We start from the raw sequence: 23,155 nt of genomic DNA on the forward strand, positions 1-23,155 counted from the left end.
TGAATGGACCGGCGAGATCTCACGAGAATAAGTTTGGCGGAAATTTTGAAGTTAGGTGTGACAGCACCTCGAATATTGATCAACAAACATAGATCTCGGTGATCTTGTTTCACACATTTACAATTTCAAATCGTGTCGACCTTATTGCCCTAAACGGGAGCTGGGAGGACATCTATCATCATCCGTCAACCTCAAAGAGAAAGGTAACCAGATCGCTAGCCCATTTGTAAACACTGAGGAGAAGACTGTTTCTGTTCATATTGGTAACAGCAAGCGAATCTAAGTCATCTTACAGTCAATATAAAGACACTGCTCTCATGGCTATGGTCGTGTTAATCTCATTGTTATGGCATTCAGAATCAAGAGCATGACAGATGTTCTAGATGCTCTATTTTCAGTGATTTTAAACTTCGTCTTCATGCAGGTCATTCATTCTGTTCACCATTGAACTTGTTTCACATCGAGTCACAATTATCATGATTACATCTGCACTTTATTACATGTTTCATATTTTACATAGCAAAACATAATCAAAATAGCTTGATTACGTAAATGAGTATGTAATACATGATATATATGAATTAGCACATTTGGCACATGTTATTTGTTTTCCAAAATATGAATATTTAGTCAACATGGTTAGAAATGGTGAGGGGATACATATATCATATATGGTACGTGATTCTTTCATTTATTTATCTTACCAAAGGTACCTACCTACCTTGCTGATATATTGCCTATAGTTTGATGTTAATTAAGAGCACATACAAAATGTTTTAGAGCTCAGTAGTCATGATGATACACTTCACTGTAGCGATACATACTTAAGCATAGTCAGATTTAGCTTACTTTTGTTCTCTGCTTGCATATTCCAACCAACCCGACATTTCTCACCTAACACAGTCAAAACATGATTACCATGATTTCATCTACCATAATTGTTAAAAACTCATAGATCTGCGTTTGCCAGTTGCTGAAGACAGAAACTATGGACCCCTGCTCTAATATTGAAATCATAATCAATTTTAGGCCTGATACCATGTGTATACTATTTTTCAGGTGAAGATGGCAGCCTGGGACATTGTGACTAGTGACTTTGGCTCAGATGAAACGGCCATCTTTGGCCCGAGACAAGAGTCGGGTTCTGCACTCTACCAAGTGGAGACTCTCGCAACAATATCCTCTAAAGATGCGGTAATTAACATGCGTTTGGTATTGAATATTAATGTCAGGATTTTCTGGGTTGATAATTTAGGAACACATGTATTTGATCTTTTTATTGTGCCCTTATCATGATAAAACACTAAGGGTTTGCGGTATTAACAGTTAATCGAGGTTCATTCATTACACGATATGTATCACAATATCATTTTTTCATGCTTGATACATCGGGTGATTTCAAATAGCAATTCTTATCATGTGTTTAATGTTATATACTTGCCAAATGCCTTAGCTGGGCCCCGAGATGGCTGTGTATTTATTGACTGAGTAAAAACATCATGTTGTAGCAACATCTTTTTTTGTTCCATTTATGGACTTTAATTCATACCTTAATGTAATAGATTGCTTCTAAATTCAAAATTTAGAATTATACAATATATTGTGATGCATATCGCAGTATGACCTTTAAACCTCCAATACCCATCCCTATTTATAAAGCACCAAGAAATACACTTAGACTCTGGACACATGTTTGCCTGATTTCCATCATCCCCATGAGCTGTATTTCATGTACCTGTATGCTATATATTGTCCTGCTTGTTCCACTAGGACGAGAGTGTGGTGCCCAAGGTGGTGACGTCAGTCCTGGGGGATCTGGCCTGTGTCGCTGTGGAGCAGCATCTTGCTGTGTTCAGGGATCTGCAACATGCAGTCACTCTGGGATTTGGTGTGTAGCTGCTTTTGATGTGTTATCTTGTTAGATACTTATATTAACTATAGTATAACCTTTAACTGTTGCCACCATAACTGAACACAATGGAGTAAATATCTTTAAGTTAATCTGGATTTAACATGTGTGTCAATGGACAAATCCAGGCTGCTAATCACTGTAAGGCTAAAAAAATAATAGTCTTGGTTCTCAGGCACCGCACACATCATCATAAAGTTCACCGCATGTTTCGCTTTTATTTCGATTTTGAAAAAAACCCAAATATCGTTTAATATTTCAAAACCAACTGTAGTCAAATACTGTATTCCAGTTTTTTTCTCATCAAGATCAAGGAATAGATATATGTAGGAAGGCCCTTTCCCAGGTTGATTATTCTTTGTTTATTTGGTTACATACTAGTATTTAAAAAAAAGAAAGACTCCGCCCGCCCGCAATATATTTTCAAAAACCATTGCCTGAAAACTAATTCTTTTCTTTTTTTTAAGCCTAATAAACATGATCTTCAAATTGAGGTCCTGGGGTGTGTGTGTGCATCTCTTTGTGTCTGTACCCCCAGCCCCATTTTAAGATATCTTATGTGCCACCTTAATATGTTCTTTTGTTCACTCATGGAACTTCATCCCATTTTTGCACAATTCTGCATCTGCCTCTGTATGGTCTTTGTATCTTTTTGGACAAAGAAATTGCTATGTCCTTCCCATGTTTCTGAAGCAATGTGTGACTGCCTGTGTGGTCAAGTGGTAGAGAGGAATGTCGGGGGTTTGATCCCTGGCCACGTCATTCCAAAAGGTGTTGAAAGAAGGTACTTGTTGTTACCCTGCCTGGCACTCAGCATTAAGGGGCTAAAACAAGGACTTGTTGGCTCAGAGTCTGTATATTCATGTTAAACTGTGATATGGTATCTCACTGGGCTAGTACTGTAAAATCTTGAACCTGACTCACCTCACTTCATGTGAAGCAATCTGCCCCATTTGAAATGTACTGGTATATGTTCACAGTTTTCAGTGGACATTTATACTTCATACCATGGATTTGTTCAGCTGAAAGTTGTTAATACAGACATTTCTCAATGAGATGCTTACTTACAGGTTACATGCCCGGTTGGAGAAATATTTGTGGGGTCCTTCACTGACTAATACAATACACCTCGATGTGACATTCACATGGAATTAAATTCCATGCTATGTAGAGACCTCACAACTGATGATGGTAGAATGTTGCCTAATTTCCTTGATACTGTATGTGTGTTGCATCCTGCCTACAGAGTCCCCTATAGATGCTGTGTCGTGGAGTCCTAATGGAAGTCTGCTGATCATTGGAGATAGTCAGGGCATGCTGCTCATTCATGAGACGGAAACCATGGAAACAGTCTTCTCCTTTGTGAGTCACCATACCTTTACCTTACCTAAACCTCTATGGGAATTCCACAATCTCTTTAAAATGAAATCTTTTACTCTGATAAAGTTCTTCTCTGCATGATGATCCTTTAAAGGTTGTGCCAGGTGAACCCTGACCTGACTTTGACCGCCCAATCTAAAAGAAGGATACGAAGGTACTTGGGCCAATCAGCTGTCAGCTTTCTGAAATGATTCGGCTTCATTTCTTTACAACCTTTATTCTTATAATATTCTTTGTACTACTTTTTGTCATTTCAAGAAAGAAAATGAAGAAAAATATATGCAATGTTAACCATGTCAACCCTACAGAGAAACTTAACTGCACTTAGCCTATGACATAATGTTGTCAGTTGATGATGTCATAAACAATGGATGATGTCATAGTGCAGTGTTCTCAACAATGAAGCCACGTAACACCATTCTGCTTCAACTGACCAATCAACATTGAGAATCACTAAATGTTTAAACGTCAGAAAGTTATTACTGTGAATATCACTTGATCCTTCTATCCTGATGTGTTACATGTCAATTTAACAGGCGACTGTGCTTGTTGTAAGAGGCGATTAACGGGATCGGCTGGTCAGGCTTGCTGACTTGGTTGATGCATGTCATCGTATTCCAATTGCGTGGATTGATGCTCATGATGTCAGTCACTGGATTTTCTGGTCCAGACTCGATTATTTACAGACCGCCGTCATGTTGCTGGAATATTGCTGAATGCGGCATTAAACATCAAACAGACAACATGTCAGTTTAACACATGTCATCCATCCCTGTAATTAATTATTGGAAAATGTCACATTTTACAGGTGTAAGTATAGCCTATTGTCCTTTTGACCCCAGGCTAGTGAAAATCTTGATTGACTAGTTGTTTGTCCAAACAAAATATAGGATGTGAAAATGAACCAGTAGTGACTAGTCTGAATTAAGCTGTGTCTACCCTTGTTATTGATATGATGTTAAACCTGTCCACTTACTGCGTGTCATTCATTCCTCCACCATCTCACCCTCTGTTGACTCTTGCCAGATGGTTGTGCCAGAAGCTGACCGAAGGGATGGGAACGCCTTCAAGAAGATTACGTTCCAAATCAGAGATGATGGTAACAGCTATTATATCCCATTTGCTTCATACATGAATAGCACAAGATTATAATTAGGACTTTTGTTTTTATTACTTTACAACATTTACAGATTTTTCTCTCAAAAACATAGGGTCTGTGTTTGAAAGGAAAATATAATAAAGTTGCCTGTGAAACGTTTCTGTTTTTTAAGCATGTTTATTGAATAAAAATTGACTGTCCTCATAATTTTATTTTTCATTCAAAAGAATTAGGGTGGACGACGGTCCGCAATCATGGTAAACCAATAAAACAACAACCCGAACCATCATTTTTATTTTGTGTAAAAATATGTCCGTTAAGGTGTCAGTGTAAGCTGGTGTAGAGAACTGGCCACCATCATCATCTGTTGGTCATATAAGATGAGTCAAACATTCCTCAAACTGTACAAATGACATTACATAACTCATTATCAGTTGTGGGGGCAGTCAGGTAGCCTCATGGTTAAAGCGTTCGCTTGTCAAGCCAAAGGCCCGGGTTCGATTCCCGACATGGGTACAGTGTGAAAAGCCCATTTCTGGATTGGCCCGCCGTGATATTGCTGGAATATTGTTAAAAGCGGCGTACAACAATACTCACTCACTCACTCATTATTAGTTGTGAGAGGTGATAAATGATACTTGTTTTATGTACCATGTGTAGTACCTTGACATTAGAAATTTGGAGGTGGTCATTTTGGAGAAGTTTCACTGAAAAGAGTGCTGCAGTCTGGGTCAAGAATATCAATGAGATGTTCATACTTACCATGCTTACCGCTAGGTTTGATCATTGAATAAACTTTTGAAGAGAAGCCATCTTTGATATTTTGATTATCCAGCGTTATGCAATATAGGGTTGTTTTGTTTTCACATGTGTGATTAATGTAGTAAATACATGTATTATTGATCGCCTTTGAATGTTTATTGGAACTAATCTGTTCCCAGGACTCTATGACCTGTACAGTTTATCAGCCGGAGGACGCCTCTATGTCATCCGAAACTTGGATCTAACACTGCTGGCTGACGGTGAGTAGAACTCTCGTAGATGGAGGCTATTGATTTAAAAATGTCCGTCAGAGACAAGGTCCAAACAAATGTATTTAAGAATTGACTTCAACGTTCTTGTTTGTGTTTAATGAGGTGTAATTATAAAAAAAAATGTGCATACTGTGTAAGTCTGTGTAGCAATTATAACTCCATAAGCGCAAACACATGTTGAAGCTAATTCTTATGAATAGATGTTAACAATGATAACTTCAGAGTGCTTATTTATTCATAAACACAAAAAAACTAGATAATGCGAAAAAGCATTAATGCAACACAAGCCCCACCCATTCTATTATCATAAATGCAAAATCATTGCTCGGCTAACCAATTAAATGCCACAGAATCACTTGTAATTTATTTATGATTTTGAACAGGTTTCATCTAGAGTACAGTGGGCAATGAGGTAGCCTAGTGGTCAAAGTGTTCGCTAAAGGCCCATGTTTGATTCTGCACATGAGTATAATGTGTAAAGCCCATTTCTGGTGTCCCCCGCCATGATATTGCTGGAATATTGCTAAAAGCGGCGTAAAACCAAACTCACTCACTCACTCACTCTCTAGAGTTTTTCAGCCTTTCTTGGGATGTATCTGCTGATGCCTCTTTGGACTGAAACCCTGCCTTGGAATCCATTAATAATATTCTCTATATATGTCTTCTTTCAAAGTAACTTTTAAAGAAATAAATAGTTCAATATGTTTTTGTATCCTTCCTGACACAGGTAATATGTTTTCTGTAACTCACGTGATGCACACATTGCCAAGCTGGCACTGTTTTGTCAACCATTGAAAACATAGATAAAGGTCATCTGACCTGGCATGACTGGATATAGCTGGTTTTGTTCGATTATTATGACCATTATAAAACTGAAATACATTAAATCAGTGTTGAGCCACTATTCATAGAAACCCTTGCTCCTTCCGTCAGTTAGGGTACAAGGTGCAGTGATGGCCTTTCTGTGTTACAGATGTAGAGGACCGTGTAACCAAGCTGATGGAGATGCTGCAGTTTGTCAATGTCCAGACCACAGACTTCCACACTCACAGAACACATGACATCATCACAACTCCGGACACAGTGTACACCCTTGTAAGACAATCCTCGCAGTCCCTTGTGCTTGATAATCATCCTATTTTACCCTTATAATCACTGTTATAAAAGAATTGTTCACACACACTTTGTCTTGAATATGCTGAAAAATAAAATTTAAAGTGATGGTGTGCTTCAATCACTTTGCATGCCTTTTTTTAAGCTGATAACACAAGGAACTGTTCATATACTCATACAACATTGTAGGATGATAACTTTATGAAGGAACTGATAATTATGACAAAACAGAAATGCAATATTGCCTAACATTGTTTATAATATAGCACTATATAAGGGATCCTCGTCCATAGCCCTAATGTTAAAAGTGAAGCAAATACCATACAAGATCTCAAGGACCCCCCTCTTCTCTCCTCCCCTTTCCCTCTTTTTTCTTCTCTCTCTCTCTCTCTCTCTCTCTCTCTCTCTCTCTCTCCCCCCCCCCCCCCCCCCCCCCACACACACACACACACACACTTTTGGCCTAATATGTACATGACCAAATGACCAAAGTGTTATTCATGTTATTCATTGTAGCGTCACTGAGGTCAGTTTGTCCACATTGTGATGTTCCATTCTAGGGTACTGGGGACAATATCATTGCTGTGTGGGAGTGGTCAGATGGTCAGCTGGTAATCCAAGACATGGTTGGAGACATGTTGGAGGGAGGTCAGTACATGGTTAACAATATATGCAGACAGTTGTTATCTAAGATTTTAAGGAAATGAAAACTGATTACTTAGCATGCAGGAGGACATTTGTTCTTAACAAAAACACACAAATATGGTGTGCTTTCCTGGCCTGTTTTTTTTACCCCTGTGGCAATTTTTATGCCTATCACTCAATCAGTCAAGTGGCCCAAGGTACTGCAATATGCTATACAGAGTTGCATCCCTTACTCATGCCAGGATCTACAGATTGGGTTAGAATACCAGATTTGCCGAGATTATCATGCCTATCATGCTTATCATAGTTTGTCAGCACCATATTCATAGTGATAGGAACCACCAAAGTGGTAAATGTCTAAAGACTTGTATCGCCATAATATAACTAAAGTCTTGAATGATTCATTATTGATGTATTATCATTTGAATTTATTAAACGAAAATGTTTTTGCATGTTAAGTTATTTTATTCTTGATTTCATAATAATTAATAAACTAATGATTCTGCTTTGTTACAGATGCTGGTATGGTGACAGGGAAGTTATCAACAAACAAAAGATATCTCATCCTGCAAGACTCAAATGTAAGTTGGAAGCCATACTACATTATAATGGGCTAGATTGTAACATCATAATAACTTGTGTGGTGGGACAGTGTGACACTGTTGATGTTGTAGGACAGTGTGACACTGTTGATGTTGTAGGACAGTGTGACATTGTGTTGATGTTGTAGGACAGTGTGACACTGTTGATGTTGTAGGACAGTGTGACATTGTGTTGAAGTTGTAGGACAATTTAACTTTGTTGATGTTGTAGGACAGTGTAATATTGTTGATGTTGTAGGACAGTGTAACATTGTGTTGATGTTGTAGGACAATTTAACTTTGTTGATGTTGTAGGACAGTGTACTATTGTTGATGTTGTAGGACAGTGTAACATTGTGTTGATGTTGTAGGACAGTGTAATATTGTTGTAGGACAGTGTAACATTGTGTTGATGTTGTAGGACAGTGTAATATTGTTGTAGGACACTGTAACATTGTGTTGATGTTGTAGGACAGTGTAACATTGTATTGATGTTGTAGGACAGTGTAATATTGTTGTAGGACAGTGTAACATTGTGTTGATGTTGTAGGACAGTGTAATGTTGTGTTGATGTTGTAGGACAGTGTGACATTGTGTTGATGTAGTAGGACATTGTGACATTGTTGATGTTGTAGGACAGTGTAACATTGTGTTGATGTTGTAGGACAGTGTGACATTGTGTTGATGTTGTAGGACATTGTGACATTGTTGATGTTGTAGGACATTGTGACATTGTGTTGATGTTGTAGGACAGTGTAACATTGTGTTGATGTTGTAGGACATTGTGACAATGTGTTGATGTTGTAGGACAGTGTAACTTTGTGTTGATGTTGTAGGACAGTGTAACATTGTGTTGATGTAGGACATTGTGACATTGTGTTGATGTTGTAGGACAGTGTAACATTGTGTTGATGTTGTAGGACAGTGTAACATTGTGTTGATGTTGTAGGACATTGTGACAATGTGTTGATGTTGTAGGACAGTGTAACTTTGTGTTGATGTTGTAGGACAGTGTAATATTGTTGTAGGACACTGTAACATTGTGTTGATGTTGTAGGACAGTGTAACATTGTATTGATGTTGTAGGACAGTGTAATATTGTTGTAGGACAGTGTAACATTGTGTTGATGTTGTAGGACAGTGTAATGTTGTGTTGATGTTGTAGGACAGTGTGACATTGTGTTGATGTAGTAGGACATTGTGACATTGTTGATGTTGTAGGACAGTGTAACATTGTGTTGATGTTGTAGGACAGTGTGACATTGTGTTGATGTTGTAGGACATTGTGACATTGTTGATGTTGTAGGACATTGTGACATTGTGTTGATGTTGTAGGACAGTGTAACATTGTGTTGATGTTGTAGGACATTGTGACAATGTGTTGATGTTGTAGGACAGTGTAACTTTGTGTTGATGTTGTAGGACAGTGTAACATTGTGTTGATGTAGGACATTGTGACATTGTGTTGATGTTGTAGGACAGTGTAACATTGTGTTGATGTTGTAGGACAGTGTAACATTGTGTTGATGTAGGACATTGTGACATTGTGTTGATGTTGTAGGACAGTGTAACATTGTGTTGATGTTGTAGGACAGTGTAACATTGTGTTGATGTTGTAGGACAGTGTAATGTTGTGTTGATGTTGTAGGACAGTGTGACATTGTGTTGATGTAGTAGGACATTGTGACATTGTTGATGTTGTAGGACAGTGTAACATTGTGTTGATGTTGTAGGACAGTGTGACATTGTGTTGATGTTGTAGGACATTGTGACATTGTTGATGTTGTAGGACATTGTGACATTGTGTTGATGTTGTAGGACAGTATAACATTGTGTTGATGTTGTAGGACATTGTGACATTGTGTTGATGTTGTAGGACAGTGTAACATTGTGTTGATGTAGGTAGGACATTGTGACATTGTGTTGATGTTGTAGGACAGTGTAACATTGTGTTGATGTTGTAGGACAGTGTAACATTGTGTTGATGTTGTAGGACATTGTGACATTGTGTTGATGTTGTAGAACAGTGTAACATTGTGTTGATGTTGTAGGACAGTGTGACATTGTGTTGATGTAGTAGGACATTGTGACATTGTTGATGTAGGACATTGTGACATTGTTGATGTTGTAGGACATTGTAACATTTTGTTGATGTAGTAGGACATTGTGACATTGTGTTGATGTTGTAGGACATTGTGACATTGTTGATGTTGTAGGACAGTGTAACATTGTGTTGATGTAGTAGGACAGTGTAACATTGCGTTGATGTTGTAGGACATTGTGACATTGTGTTGATGTTGTAGGACAGTGTAACATTGTTTTGATGTTGTAGGACCGTGTAACATTGTGTTGATGTTGTAGGACCGTGTAACATTGTGTTGATGTTGTAGGACAGTGTAACATTGTGTTGATGTTGTAGGACCGTGTAACATTGTGTTGATGTTGTAGGACAGTGTAACATTTTGTTGATGTTGTAGGACAGTGTAACATTGTGTTGATGTTTTAAGACAGTGTAACGTTGTGTTGATGTTGTAGGACAGTGTAACATTGTGTTGACGTTGTAGGACATTGTGACATTGTGTTGATGTTGTAGGACAGTGCAACATTGTGTTGATGTTGTAGGACAGTGTAACGTTGTGTTGATGTTGTAGGACAGTGTGACATTGTTGATGTAAGACAGTGTGACATTGTTGATTTAAGACAGTGTGACATTGTGTTGATGTTGTTGGTTGGTTTGTTGTTTAACGCCGCACTCAGCAATATTCCAGCTATATTACGGCAGTCTGTAAATAATCTGGACCAGACAATCCAATGATTAATATCATGAGCATCGATCCACGCAATTGGGATCGATGACATGCATCAACCAAGTTAGTTGCCTTTTACGACAAGCATAGTCACCTTTTACGGCAAGTATGGTTTGCTGAAGACCCATTCTGACCTGAATCTTCATGGGTACTGTTGATGTTGTAGGACAGTGTGACATTGTGTTAATGTTGTAGGACAGTGTGACATTGTGTTGAAGTGGAACAGTGTGACATTGTGATGTGATTATGTTGTAGGACAGTGTGACATTATGGTGTGTCAAGAACCTGGTGTTATTGAAGCATCTGCCAGAGTTGAAGGTCTCCCAGTTGTTAATGCTGGACTCTTCAGAAGATCCCACTAGCAGGTGAGGTTTCTCAGGTGTCTCTACCCTATTCCTACACCATAGATGAATAAGCAAGATTCAAGTGATAGATTTCAGTATAACATCGTTACTCTGGAAAAAAGACCTGTATTTATCTGTTTCTCATTTCTTGGGGCTCTGAGGACCATAATGATATGTGACCAAAACAAAGCAAGCATTGAGGATAAGCATGGCCATTTTGATTGTTTGTGACCTGTTCCACTCCAGCCTGACGAGTATGAAGCTGGTGCTGATGTCGGCAGCTGACGATGGTTACAGTGCCTTGACCATCCGGGAGATGCCATCCTTCCAGCCTGTGTACTCACTACAACTGGCAGCAGATACAACCCTCTCCCAGTGCATCCCCACACAGGTATGTGTAGTGTATCCCCAGGCAGGTATGTGTAGTGTATCCCCACACAGGTATGTGTAGTGTATCCCCACACAGGTATGTGTAGTGTATTCTCGCCTAGACATGTATGTGTAGTGTATCCCCACACAGGTATGTGTAGTGTATCCCCAGGCAGGTATGTGTAGTGTATCCCCACACAGGTATGTGTAGTGTATCCCCACACTGGTATGTGTAGTGTATCCCCAGGCAGGTATGTGTAGTGCATCCCCACACAGGTATGTGTAGTGTATCTCCACACAGGTATGTGTAGTGTATCCCCACACAGGTATGTGTAGTGCATCCCCACACAGGTATGTGTAGTGTATCTCCACACAGGTATGTGTAGTGTATCCCCACACAGGTATGTGTAGTGCATCCCCACACAGGTATGTGTAGTGTATCCCCACAGGTATGTGTAGTGTATCCCCACACAGGTATGTGTAGTGTATCCCCACACAGGTATGTATAGTGTATCCCCACACAGGTATGTGTAGTGTATCCCCACACAGGTATGTGTTGTGTATCCCCACACAGGTATGTATAGTGTATCCCCACACAGGTATGTGTAGTGTATCCCCACACAGGTATGTGTAGTGTATCCCCACACAGGTATGTGTTGTGTATCCCCACACAGGTATGTATAGTGTATCCCCACACAGGTATGTGTAGTGTATCCCCACACATGTATGTGTAGTGTATCCCCACACAGGTATGTGTAGTGTATCCCCACACAGGTATGTGTAGTGTATCCCCACACAGGTATGTATAGTGTATCCCCACACAGGTATGTATAGTGTATCCCCACACAGGTATGTATAGTGTATCCCCACACAGGTATGTGTATTGTATCCCCACACAGGTATGTATAGTGTATCCCCACACAGGTATGTGTAGTGTATCCCCACACAGGTATGTGTAGTGTATCCCCACACAGGTATGTGTAGTGTATCCCCACACAGGTATGTGTAGTGTATCCCCACACAGGTATGTGTAGTGTATCCCCACACAGGTATGTATAGTGTATCCCCACACAGGTATGTGTAGTGTATCCCCACACAGGTATGTATAGTGTATCCCCACACAGGTATGTGTATTGTATCCCCACACAGGTATGTGTAGTGTATCCCCACACAGGTATGTGTAGTGTATCCCCACACAGGTATGTGTAGTGCATCCCCACACAGGTATGTGTAGTGCATCCCCACACAGGTATGTATAGTGTATCCCCACACAGGTATGTATAGTGTATCCCCACACAGGTATGTGTAGTGTATCCCCACACAGGTATGTGTAGTGTATCCCCACACAGGTATGTGTAGTGTTTTCCCACACAGGTATGTGTAGTGTATCCCCACACAGGTATGTATAGTGTATCCCCACACAGGTATGTGTAGTGTATCCCCACACAGGTATGTGTAGTGTATCCCCACACAGGTATGTGTAGTGTATCCCCACACAGGTATGTGTAGTGCATCCCCACACAGGTATGTATAGTGTATCCCCACACAGGTATGTGTAGTGTATCCCCACACAGGTATGTGTAGTGTTTTCTCGCCTACACAGGTATGTGTAGTGTATCCCCACAGGTATGTGTAGTGTTTTCTCGCCTACACAGGTATGTGTAGTGTATCCCCACACAGGTATGTGTAGTGTATCCCCACACAGGTATGTGTAGTGTATCTCCACACAGGTATGTGTAGTGTATTCCCACACAGGTATGGATAGTGTATTTCCACACAGGTATGTGTAGTGTATCCCCACACAGGTATGTATAGTGTATCTCCACACAGGTATGTGTAGTGTATCCCCACACAGGTATGTGTAGTGTATCCCCACAGGTATGTGTAGTGTTTTCTCGCCTACACAGGTATGTGTAGTGTATCCCCTCACAGGTATGTGTAGTGTATCCCCACACAGGTATGTATAGTGTATCTCCACACAGGTATGTGTAGTGTATTCCTACACAGGTATGGATAGTGTATTTCCACACAGGTATGTGTAGTGTATCCCCACACAGGTATGTGTAGTGTATCCCCACACAGGTATGTGTAGTGTATCCCCACACAGGTATGTGTAGTGTATCCCCACAGGTATGTGTAGTGTATCCACACACAGGTATGTGTAGAGTATCCCCACACAGGTATGTGTAGTGTATCCCCACACAGGTATGTGTAGTGTATCCCCACACAGGTATGTGTAGTGTATCCCCACACAGGTATGTGTAGTGTATCCACACACAGGTATGTGTAGAGTATCCCCACACAGGTATGTGTAGTGTATCCCCACACAGGTATGTGTAGTGTATCCCCACACAGGTATGTGTAGTGTATCCCCACACAGGTATGTGTAGAGTATCCCCACACAGGTATGTGTAGTGTATCTCCACACAGGTATGTATAGTGTATCCCCACACAGGTATGTGTAGTGTATCCCCAAACAGGTATGTGTAGTGTATCCACACACAGGTATGTGTAGTGTATCCCCACACAGGTATGTGTAGTGTATCCCCACACAGGTATGTGTAGTGTATCCCCACACAGGTATGTGTAGTGTATTCCCACACAGGTATGTGTAGTGTTTTCTCGCCTACACAGGTATGTGTAGTGTATCCCCACACAGGTATGTATAGTGTATCCCCACACAGGTATGTGTAGTGTATCCCCAAACAGGTATGTGTAGTGTATCCACACACAGGTATGTGTAGTGTATCCCCACACAGGTATGTGTAGTGTATCCCCACACAGGTATGTGTAGTGTATCCCCACACAGGTATGTGTAGTGTATCCCCACACAGGTACGTGTAGTGTATCCCCACACAGGTATGTGTAGTGTATCCCCACACAGGTATGTGTAAGGTATCTCCACACAGGTATGTGTAGTGTATCTCCACACAGGTATGTGTAGTGTATCCCCACACAGGTATGTGTAGTGTATCCCCACACAGGTATGTGTAGTGTATCCCCACACAGGTATGTGTAGTGTTTCCCCACACAGGTATCTATAGTGTATCCCCACACAGGTATGTGTAGTGTATCCCCACACAGGTATGTGTAGTGTTTCCCCACACAGGTATCTATAGTGTATCCCCACACAGGTATGTGTAGTGTATCCCCACACAGGTATGTGTAGTGTATCCCCACACAGGTATGTGTAGTGTATCCCCACACAGGTATGTGTAGTGTATCCCCACACAGGTATGTGTAGTGTATCTCCACACAGGTATGTGTAGTGTATTCCCACACAGGTATGTGTAGTGTATTCCCACACAGGTATGTGTAGTGTATCCCCACACAGGTATGTGTAGTGTATCCCCACACAGGTATGTGTAGTGTATCCCCACACAGGTATGTGTAGTGTATCTCCGCACAGGTATGTGTAGTGTATCCCCACACAGGTATGTGTAGTGTATCCCCACACAGGTATGTGTAGTGTATCCCCACACCGGTATGTGTAGTGTATTCCGACACAGGTATGTGTAGTGTATTCCCACACAGGTATGTGTAGTGTATTCCCACACAGGTATGTATAGTGTATCCCCACACAGGTATGTGTAGTGTATCCCCACACAGGTATGTATAGTGTATCCCCACACAGGTATGTGTAGTGTATCCCCACACAGGTATGTGTAGTGTATCCCCACACAGGTATGTGTAGTGCATCCCCACACAGGTATGTGTAGTGTATCCCCACACAGGTATGTGTAGTGTATCCCCACACAGGTATGTGTAGTGTATCCCCACACAGGTATGTGTAGTGTATCCCCACACAGGTATGTGTAGTGTATCCCCACACAGGTATGTGTAGAGTATCCCCACACAGGTATGTGTAGTGTATCCCCACACAGGTATGTATAGTGTATCCCCACACAGGTATGTGTAGTGTATCCCCACAAAGGTATGTGTAGTGCATCCCCACACAGGTATGTGTAGTGTATTCCTACACAGGAAAGTGAACGTTCACAACTACCTGGGTGAACATTGCAGGATGTGCACTTTGAAGGTCATTCTCAATTAACCAGCAATCAATGCTTCTACACTCAGAATACAGTGATGTACAAAGTATGAAACTCTCTTCCATCCATCAACTGTCTGTCCCAAGAGATGCTAGTTGTGACCATGTTGTGGACTGATGTCTTCTTGTTGCAGGAGGTGCTCTATGTAGCAGAAGTTTGTCCCTCAGAGTAAGTGCCACATCTCTACTGCCACATCTCTACTGCCACATCTCTACTGCATGACCCTCGTACAGAAATGCCAGGATCAGAACCAACTGTTTCACCTACCATGTATTCATAGCCATTAAATTTATAACTTCATATACTTATCCTGCATTACCAAAGGGCCCACCCGTGACTAATGTCTTCCTCCCCGCTGTACCATCAGCCCTGAAGGACGTTCGAAGACAATAATGACATATAGAGGTTTGTCTTCCAACACCAGATGTCACAAGTATCATGGAGGTCATGTTGGGCAAAAGAGTCACTGAAGATGATGATAGATCGTCATTCATTTCCAGTTAGGACTTCAGTAGTTAGAACAATGTGCAACATGTAATGCAGGATAAGTATATAAAATAAACATGATACTTCGGTAATGGAATTGCCGACTACAACATGAACTACATTAAAGGTATAAATAACCTTGTCTGGTAATCCTGTAGTGTGAAATATGATGAAGTTTGTTCAGTACATTCTCTGACATCAAACTTCAGGACCATGGGGCCATCATGCCTGCACATGTTGAAGTATTTCAGTGCTTATCAAACAAAGCAATGTCAAGACAAAAGCATGGTCCATGAACAGCAATGTTCCAGATAGGCCATTATGAGGGGAACATCATGCAACATTATTACAAACAAATGAGACATTCCTTTCCATAATTCTACCCGTGAAGTTCCGAGGTAGAATAGGCCTTCAGCAACCCATGTTTGTTGTAAAAAGCAACTATGCTTGTCCGAAAGAGGCGACTCACAGGATTAGGTTGTCAGACACTCTGACTTGGTTGATACGTGTCACTGCATCCCAACTGCGTGGATCAATGCTCATAATGTAATCACTGGATTGTCTGGTTCTGGCTCAGATGGAATATTGATGAGTGCAAACAACAGCTTTGCGTTATTCATGAACTTGATTTTCTTATATAGTAATCTTGAAAAAGCAATCACCTTGACATATGACATACTCTTCTTCCACGTCAATTTTCTGTAGAAAATGTGAACACTACTCTAGGAAGTACCCCCTCTTTAGAAATTTGGGGTTTTATATATACTGTTGTTAGGGAATGCCAATTGGGTTCAGGCATATACTAAGGATGTCAAGTGACCATGCTGTTGTATTCCTAGGAAGCCAGGCCTGTCTGCCACTGTGAGGTTTCGATGTTTGACGGAGACAAATCCACAGACAAGGTGAGACATTTTAGTGCACATTTTTTTTATTTCCACAACAGATGAATCACCTTTGGACCTTGGAACAAGAATGATTCATGAATTATGATTTTTGCCTGTGAATCCTTAATTAGTGGTATTATTGTTGTCTTTTGGAATTACATGAAGAAAAACAAATAAACATTTTGGCTGATAAGTGGCTAGATCATTGTGACCTAAATGGTGTAACATATCCACGACCCGTGAAGATCCGGGATAGAATTCGTCATCAGCAACCCATGATGGTTGTGAGAGGCAACTGATAGGATCGGGTGGTCAAGCTTGCTTTCTTGGCTGATGTATGTCATTGTTGTTCAAACGCGAAGATAGATGCTCATGATGTCAATCACTGGATTGTCTGGTCCAGACTTGATTATTTAATGACCTCCTTCATATATCTGGAATATTGCTGGTTGCAATGTTAAATGACCTTAACATAATCATGTTATGACTTCATAAGTACTTTATACCAAATAAACCAGTTTTAGCATCTCAGGGTTTCTCTACTTGCACCCTCTCTCTCTAGTTTTTGCACTGAGAGTTGATAAGTTGCGGATATGTTTCTTGTCCATCGTACCAAACCAGCATATACTTGGAGAGGACGTTCTCAACAAAATCCACAATAGTAGTAGACGCTCCAATAAACCTGTCAAGTAACTATTCATGTGTTTTCTTACTAAGATGTGGAATAGTAGTAGACTCTCCAATAAACCTGTCAAGTCACTATTCCTGTGTTTTCTTACTAAGATGTGGAATAGTAGTAGACTCTCCAATAAACCTGTCAAGTAACTATTCCTGTGTTTTCTTACTAAGATGTGGAATAGTAGTAGACTCTCCAATAAACCTGTCAAGTAACTATTCCTGTGTTTTCTTACTAAGATGTGGAATAGTAGTAGACTCTCCAATAAACCTGTCAAGTAACTATTCCTGTGTTTTCTTACTAAGATGTGGAATAGTAGTAGACTCTCCAATAAACCTGTCAAGTAACTATTCATGTCTTTTCTTACTAAGATGTGGAATAGTAGTAGACTCTCCAATTAACCTGTCAAGTAACTATTCCTGTGTTTTCTTACTAAGATGTGGAATAGTAGTAGACTCTCCAATAAACCTGTCAAGTCACTATTCCTGTGTTTTCTTACTAAGATGTGGAATAGTAGTAGACTCTCCAATAAACCTGTCAAGTAACTATTCCTGTGTTTTCTTACTAAGATGTGGAATAGTAGTAGACTCTCCAATAAACCTGTCAAGTAACTATTCCTGTGTTTTCTTACTAAGATGTGGAATAGTAGTAGACTCTCCAATAAACCTGTCAAGTAACTATTCCTGTGTTTTCATACTAAGATGTGGAATAGTAGTAGACTCTACAATAAACCTGTCAAGTAACTATTCCTGTGTTTTCTTACTAAGATGTGGAATAGTAGTAGACTCTCCAATAAACCTGTCAAGTAACTATTCCTGTCTTTTCTTACTAAGATGTGGAATAGTAGTAGACTCTCCAATTAACCTGTCAAGTAACTATTCCTGTGTTTTCTTACTAAGATGTGGAATAGTAGTAGACTCTCCAATAAACCTGTCAAGTAACTATTCCTGTCTTTTCTTACTAAGATGTGGAATAGTAGTAGACTCTCCAATTAACCTGTCAAGTAACTATTCCTGTGTTTTCTTACTAAGATGTGGAATAGTAGTAGACTCTCCAATAAACCTGTCAAGTCACTATTCCTGTGTTTTCTTACTAAGATGTGGAATAGTAGTAGACTCTCCAATAAACCTGTCAAGTAACTATTCATGTGTTTTCTTACTAAGATGTGGAATAGTAGTAGACTCTACAATAAACCTGTCAAGTAACTATTCCTGTGTTTTCTTACTAAGATGTGGAATAGTAGTAGACTCTCCAATAAACCTGTCAAGTAACTATTCCTGTGTTTTCTTACTAAGATGTGGAATAGTAGTAGACTCTACAATAAACCTGTCAAGTAACTATTCCTGTGTTTTCTTACTAAGATGTGGAATAGTAGTAGACTCTCCAATTAACCTGTCAAGTAACTATTCCTGTGTTTTCATACTAAGATGTGGAATAGTAGTAGAAGCTCCAATAAACCTGTCAAGTAACTATTCATGTGTTTTCTTACTAAGATGTGGAATAGTAGTACTGTAGACTCTCCAATAAACCTGTCAAGTAACTATTCCTGTGTTTTCTTACTAAGATGTGGAATAGTAGTAGACTCTCCAATAAACCTGTCAAGTAACTATTCCTGTGTTTTCTTACTAAGATGTGGAATAGTAGTAGACTCTCCAATAAACCTGTCAAGTAACTATTCCTGTGTTTTCTTACTAAGATGTGGAATAGTAGTAGACTCTCCAATTAACCTGTCAAGTAACTATTCATGTGTTTTCTTACTAAGATGTGGAATAGTAGTAGACTCTCCAATAAACCTGTCAAGTAACTATTCCTGTGTTTTCTTACTAAGATGTGGAATAGTAGTAGACTCTCCAATAAACCTGTCAAGTAACTATTCCTGTGTTTTCTTACTAAGATGTGGAATAGTAGTAGACTCTCCAATTAACCTGTCAAGTAACTATTCATGTGTTTTCTTACTAAGATGTGGAATAGTAGTAGACTCTCCAATAAACCTGTCAAGTAACTATTCCTGTGTTTTCTTACTAAGATGTGGAATTTTTATTCCCAGGTTGTACAGGATTCTGCACAAACAGCGGTTTGAGGAAGCTGAGAAGTTTGCTCGGATGTTTAATCTGGACACAGAGGTTCGTGCTAATTCAGTTTCTCTCTCTATAATAGTTCTGAACATGCTGAACAACAACTGGCGCTGTGATATTACTGAAATATTGTTAAGGCTGTGTTAAGCCCAACTCACTCACTCACTCACTCGATCACTCACTCACTCGCCAATTTCACTTAACAAGTTTAGTGTAACAAGCTATTATTACAGTATAGAATATTAGTATAATTATTTCCTGATATAGGTTTAAAGTTTTGACACAAAGAATAAAGTTTAAATTCAAAATTTTTAAACTCATTTTTTAAAATGTTTTCCCTCAGTCCTCAACTGAACACTGTCAGATTTCTTTTCATCGTCTTGATGTCATGTGGTCTGTCATTTCAGAACAAAACAAACAAAATTTCTTGTAGTTGTTGATCATTTTCCTGTTACCATGGTTATTGAAACAAGCCTAGGTTACAGTGAAGGCCAAAGAGCAAAATCATGACAATCATATATATACTGCTATTTCAGCTTGTCTACAAAGTGTGTAGTGTATTCCCACATAGGTAATGTGTTGTGTAGGATAATCATATAGATACTGCAATACAGATACTACTATTTCAGCTTGTCTACAAGGTGAAACTGAGCTACATTCTTGACCAGTTGTCTCCCTGGAATGTCCACAAGTGTGATTCGGACATGGTAGCTGACCTTCTCGCCCAACTCTGGGACTGCTTACACAACATCAAGGTTGGACATCCATACTTTCCTCTGTGTTTCTCTGTGTTTCTCATCTCCATCTCAGTTTCTGCGGTAACGGGTAGGCAGAAGACAATAAAACAAAATAATTATGATAAAAATTCCTCATCAGTTGTCTTTTTTTGTTGTAAGATATGTACAAAATGGTTGTATAATTTGACAGTTTTGGTGGTATGTTAAAGTGCAGCATTTGCTAGTCAGTGCAGCGATTGCGGTATCAGTGCTGAGCTATTAAGATGATTAAAGTGTAGAGCTGAAGAGAAAAAGCTGTCAGCAAAGTTAGCCCCATTTTTTTTCAGTATCTTAATGTTATTATTGACCAACATATCAGAAAACATTTCAAAGCGTCACATTAAGTTTTAATACAGAAATAATTTTGAGGGACCTGATAATGAAATTCACTATTCTGTTTGTCCCTAAAATCTTTTAATCTTTTAGACAAATGTTATAGGATATGTTGCAAGCTTGACATTATTAACATCCAAAAGAGAAGAGCATTTGACAACCTTGTCATCTTCTCCTTTATTTAATGACAAAATGTGTATAAATTATGGATTTATCCATTCTTTGTGGTGTAGACTATCATCCAAGTAGCAAACCATCAGCTGATTGAATGCTTCTGATGTTGTGCAGGACGATGCTGACATAGCAGAGAAGTGTATGAGGGCGGCGTTACCATCGTTTGACGAGACTTGGAAACTCCTTGTTTTCTGTAAGACCAGGGTGAGGCATTATACAGCTATGGTAAACATAGCAACAGTTCTGAAATACATACACGCTACTTTTGTCAAGTTGTTCTTTGTCGCAGGGCTTTCTAAAATGGTGGGGGAAGGGGTGTTGGTGGCCATGAGTCACATCCCTTGGGGGTGCCAGAATCCTATGATTATGCCAAAATCCTGGATTTGTTCTTATTTTGTTTTGGGGGGTACGGGTGGCCCAATCGTCTAAGGCGCTGCGATTCGCTGTGCAGAGTTGTGTCCCTTGGGCACGCCAGAAACCTATGATATGATTGTGGGTTCGAATCCCGGTTCGCCCTGATTATGTTTCTAGGTTTGTCAGCACCATACCCGTGCTCGTGGGTTTCACCGAAGTGGTTAACGTCTGAGACCTGCATCACTTCAGGCTTTCCTCCCACATTAAGCTGACACGCCCTGATATAACTGGAATACTGTTAAAAGGGACGTTAAACCCAACCCACTCACTCACTCACTCTTATTTTGCACCCATGCTTGTGGGTTCCACCAAAGTGGTAAACATCCAGGGCCTGCATCACTTCAAGCATTCCTCCCACAATTAGCTGACATGCCATGGCATAACTGAAATGCTGTTCAAAACACCAAATTCACTCACTCACTCTTAAGTAAGGATTGGGTGGCCACTTTGCCTATATGTCATTTGTTTGTCTGACCTGATTACTTACAGACCACCTGGGATATTGGTGACTGGTGAAAAAACACATCAACTCACTCAAGGGTTGTTGACATGTTTTATGGCCTGTAAAAATCATGTGGCCTGACTGGCCAAGTGGTCTTTCTCACTACCCTTCATTGTGATGAGTTAGGTTCAAGTCTGTGAATGTGACACAGCTTATGTCATTGTTTTCTATCAAACCAGTCAATATATTTTTACAGCTGCAGAAATCCTCCACCCCAGATGAAGCACTGATGACAAAGGTTAGTCTCAAGTTAGAATAGATTCCCAGTACCCCATGTTTGTCTCCCAAAGGGGCAGTCTGTTCCAGAATAGGCCCCCACTACCCCATGCCTGTCTCCCTCGTGGGGGAGTCTGTTCCAGAATAGGTTCCCACTACCCCATTCTTGTCTCCCTCGTGGGAAGTCAGTTCCAGAATAGGTCCCCACTACCCCATTCTTGTCTCCCTCGTGGGAAGTCAGTTCCAGAATAGGTCCCCACTACCCCATACTTGGCTCCCTCGAGGGAGTCTGTTCCAGAATAGGTCCCCACTACTCCATTCTTGTCTCCCTCGTGGGAAGTCAGTTCCAGAATAGGTCCCCACTACCCCATGCTTGTCTCCCTCGTGGGGAGTCTGTATTGTTCCCAAGCTTGTTATAAGAGCTGACCAATCAGGATCTGATGGTTTAATACAATGTATGGCGTCACTGTAGGGCTGGGACGGGTACCTCGGGTACTCGGGCTGGATGGGTACTGAGTAGGACCCGGGTACCCAAAGGACTACCCGGACCCATGGTTAGTCACGTGATATATTTTTTTATGACAAAGTTCACTCTAACGACACAAATCACTTATGTTCGCATTTATTTTCATGACTATGATCGCATTCATTTTGACTTATATATGTTTAAATAAAGATAAAACTTCAGTCAACTTCAGTGTATATGCATGAGCAGATCGTTTTATGCATGTATCTAAATACATTTTGCTGAGGCTACTGTCAAATCGGACATTTTGTACCTATATTTTGAAACCAACAGTGGGTACCCGGCTAGTGTGGGGTAATAGGGGTGTGGGTACCCTGGTAGGGTCGGGTAATAGGGGTGTGGGTACCCGGGTAGTGTGGGGTAATAAGGGTGTGGGTACCCGGGTAGTGTCGGGTAATAGGGGTGTGGGTACCCTGGTAGGGTCGGGTAATAGGGGTGTGGGTACCCGGGTAGTGTCGGGTAATAGGGGTGTGGGTACCCGGGTAGTGTCAGGTAATAGGGGTGTGGGTACCCTGGTAGGGTCGGGTAATAGGGGTGTGGGTACCCGGGTAGTGTGGGGTAATAGGGGTGTGGGTACCCTGGTAGGGTCGGGTAATAGGGGTGTGGGTACCCGGGTAGTGTCGGGTAATAGGGGTGTGGGTACCCGGGTAGTGTCGGGTAATAGGGGTGTGGGTACCCGGGTAGTAAAGTTGGACTCGTCCCAGCCCTACGTGACTGATTGTATGTCATCTAGCCCTGTATAGTCGCTGCACTCTCCTAC

The 23,155-nt window shown here is 40.6% G+C and overlaps 1 protein-coding gene across 1 annotated transcript in view; it reads left to right on the top strand.

The window, feature by feature from the left end:
* Positions 1–86: 86 nt before the first annotated feature.
* Positions 87–23,155, top strand: part of LOC139442473 (kinetochore-associated protein 1-like) — a 65,827-nt gene continuing 42,758 nt past the window's right edge. Inside the window, exons 1-17 of the mRNA XM_071223281.1 lie at positions 87–203; positions 1,060–1,194; positions 1,771–1,888; positions 3,156–3,271; positions 4,316–4,388; positions 5,330–5,410; positions 6,396–6,517; positions 7,096–7,183; positions 7,697–7,761; positions 10,824–10,933; positions 11,159–11,303; positions 15,467–15,501; positions 16,659–16,721; positions 19,427–19,502; positions 20,084–20,209; positions 20,852–20,941; positions 21,850–21,891. Of these exons, the coding sequence (XP_071079382.1) occupies positions 1,066–1,194; positions 1,771–1,888; positions 3,156–3,271; positions 4,316–4,388; positions 5,330–5,410; positions 6,396–6,517; positions 7,096–7,183; positions 7,697–7,761; positions 10,824–10,933; positions 11,159–11,303; positions 15,467–15,501; positions 16,659–16,721; positions 19,427–19,502; positions 20,084–20,209; positions 20,852–20,941; positions 21,850–21,891 (1,479 nt within the window). The 5' untranslated portion in view covers positions 87–203; positions 1,060–1,065. The remainder of the gene's footprint in view (positions 204–1,059; positions 1,195–1,770; positions 1,889–3,155; positions 3,272–4,315; positions 4,389–5,329; positions 5,411–6,395; positions 6,518–7,095; positions 7,184–7,696; positions 7,762–10,823; positions 10,934–11,158; positions 11,304–15,466; positions 15,502–16,658; positions 16,722–19,426; positions 19,503–20,083; positions 20,210–20,851; positions 20,942–21,849; positions 21,892–23,155) is intronic.

This window comes from Haliotis cracherodii, unplaced genomic scaffold (genome assembly GCF_022045235.1).
Source record: "Haliotis cracherodii isolate W230 unplaced genomic scaffold, xgHalCrac1.p SCAF_5, whole genome shotgun sequence".
NCBI classification, from domain to species: domain Eukaryota; kingdom Metazoa; phylum Mollusca; class Gastropoda; order Lepetellida; family Haliotidae; genus Haliotis; species Haliotis cracherodii.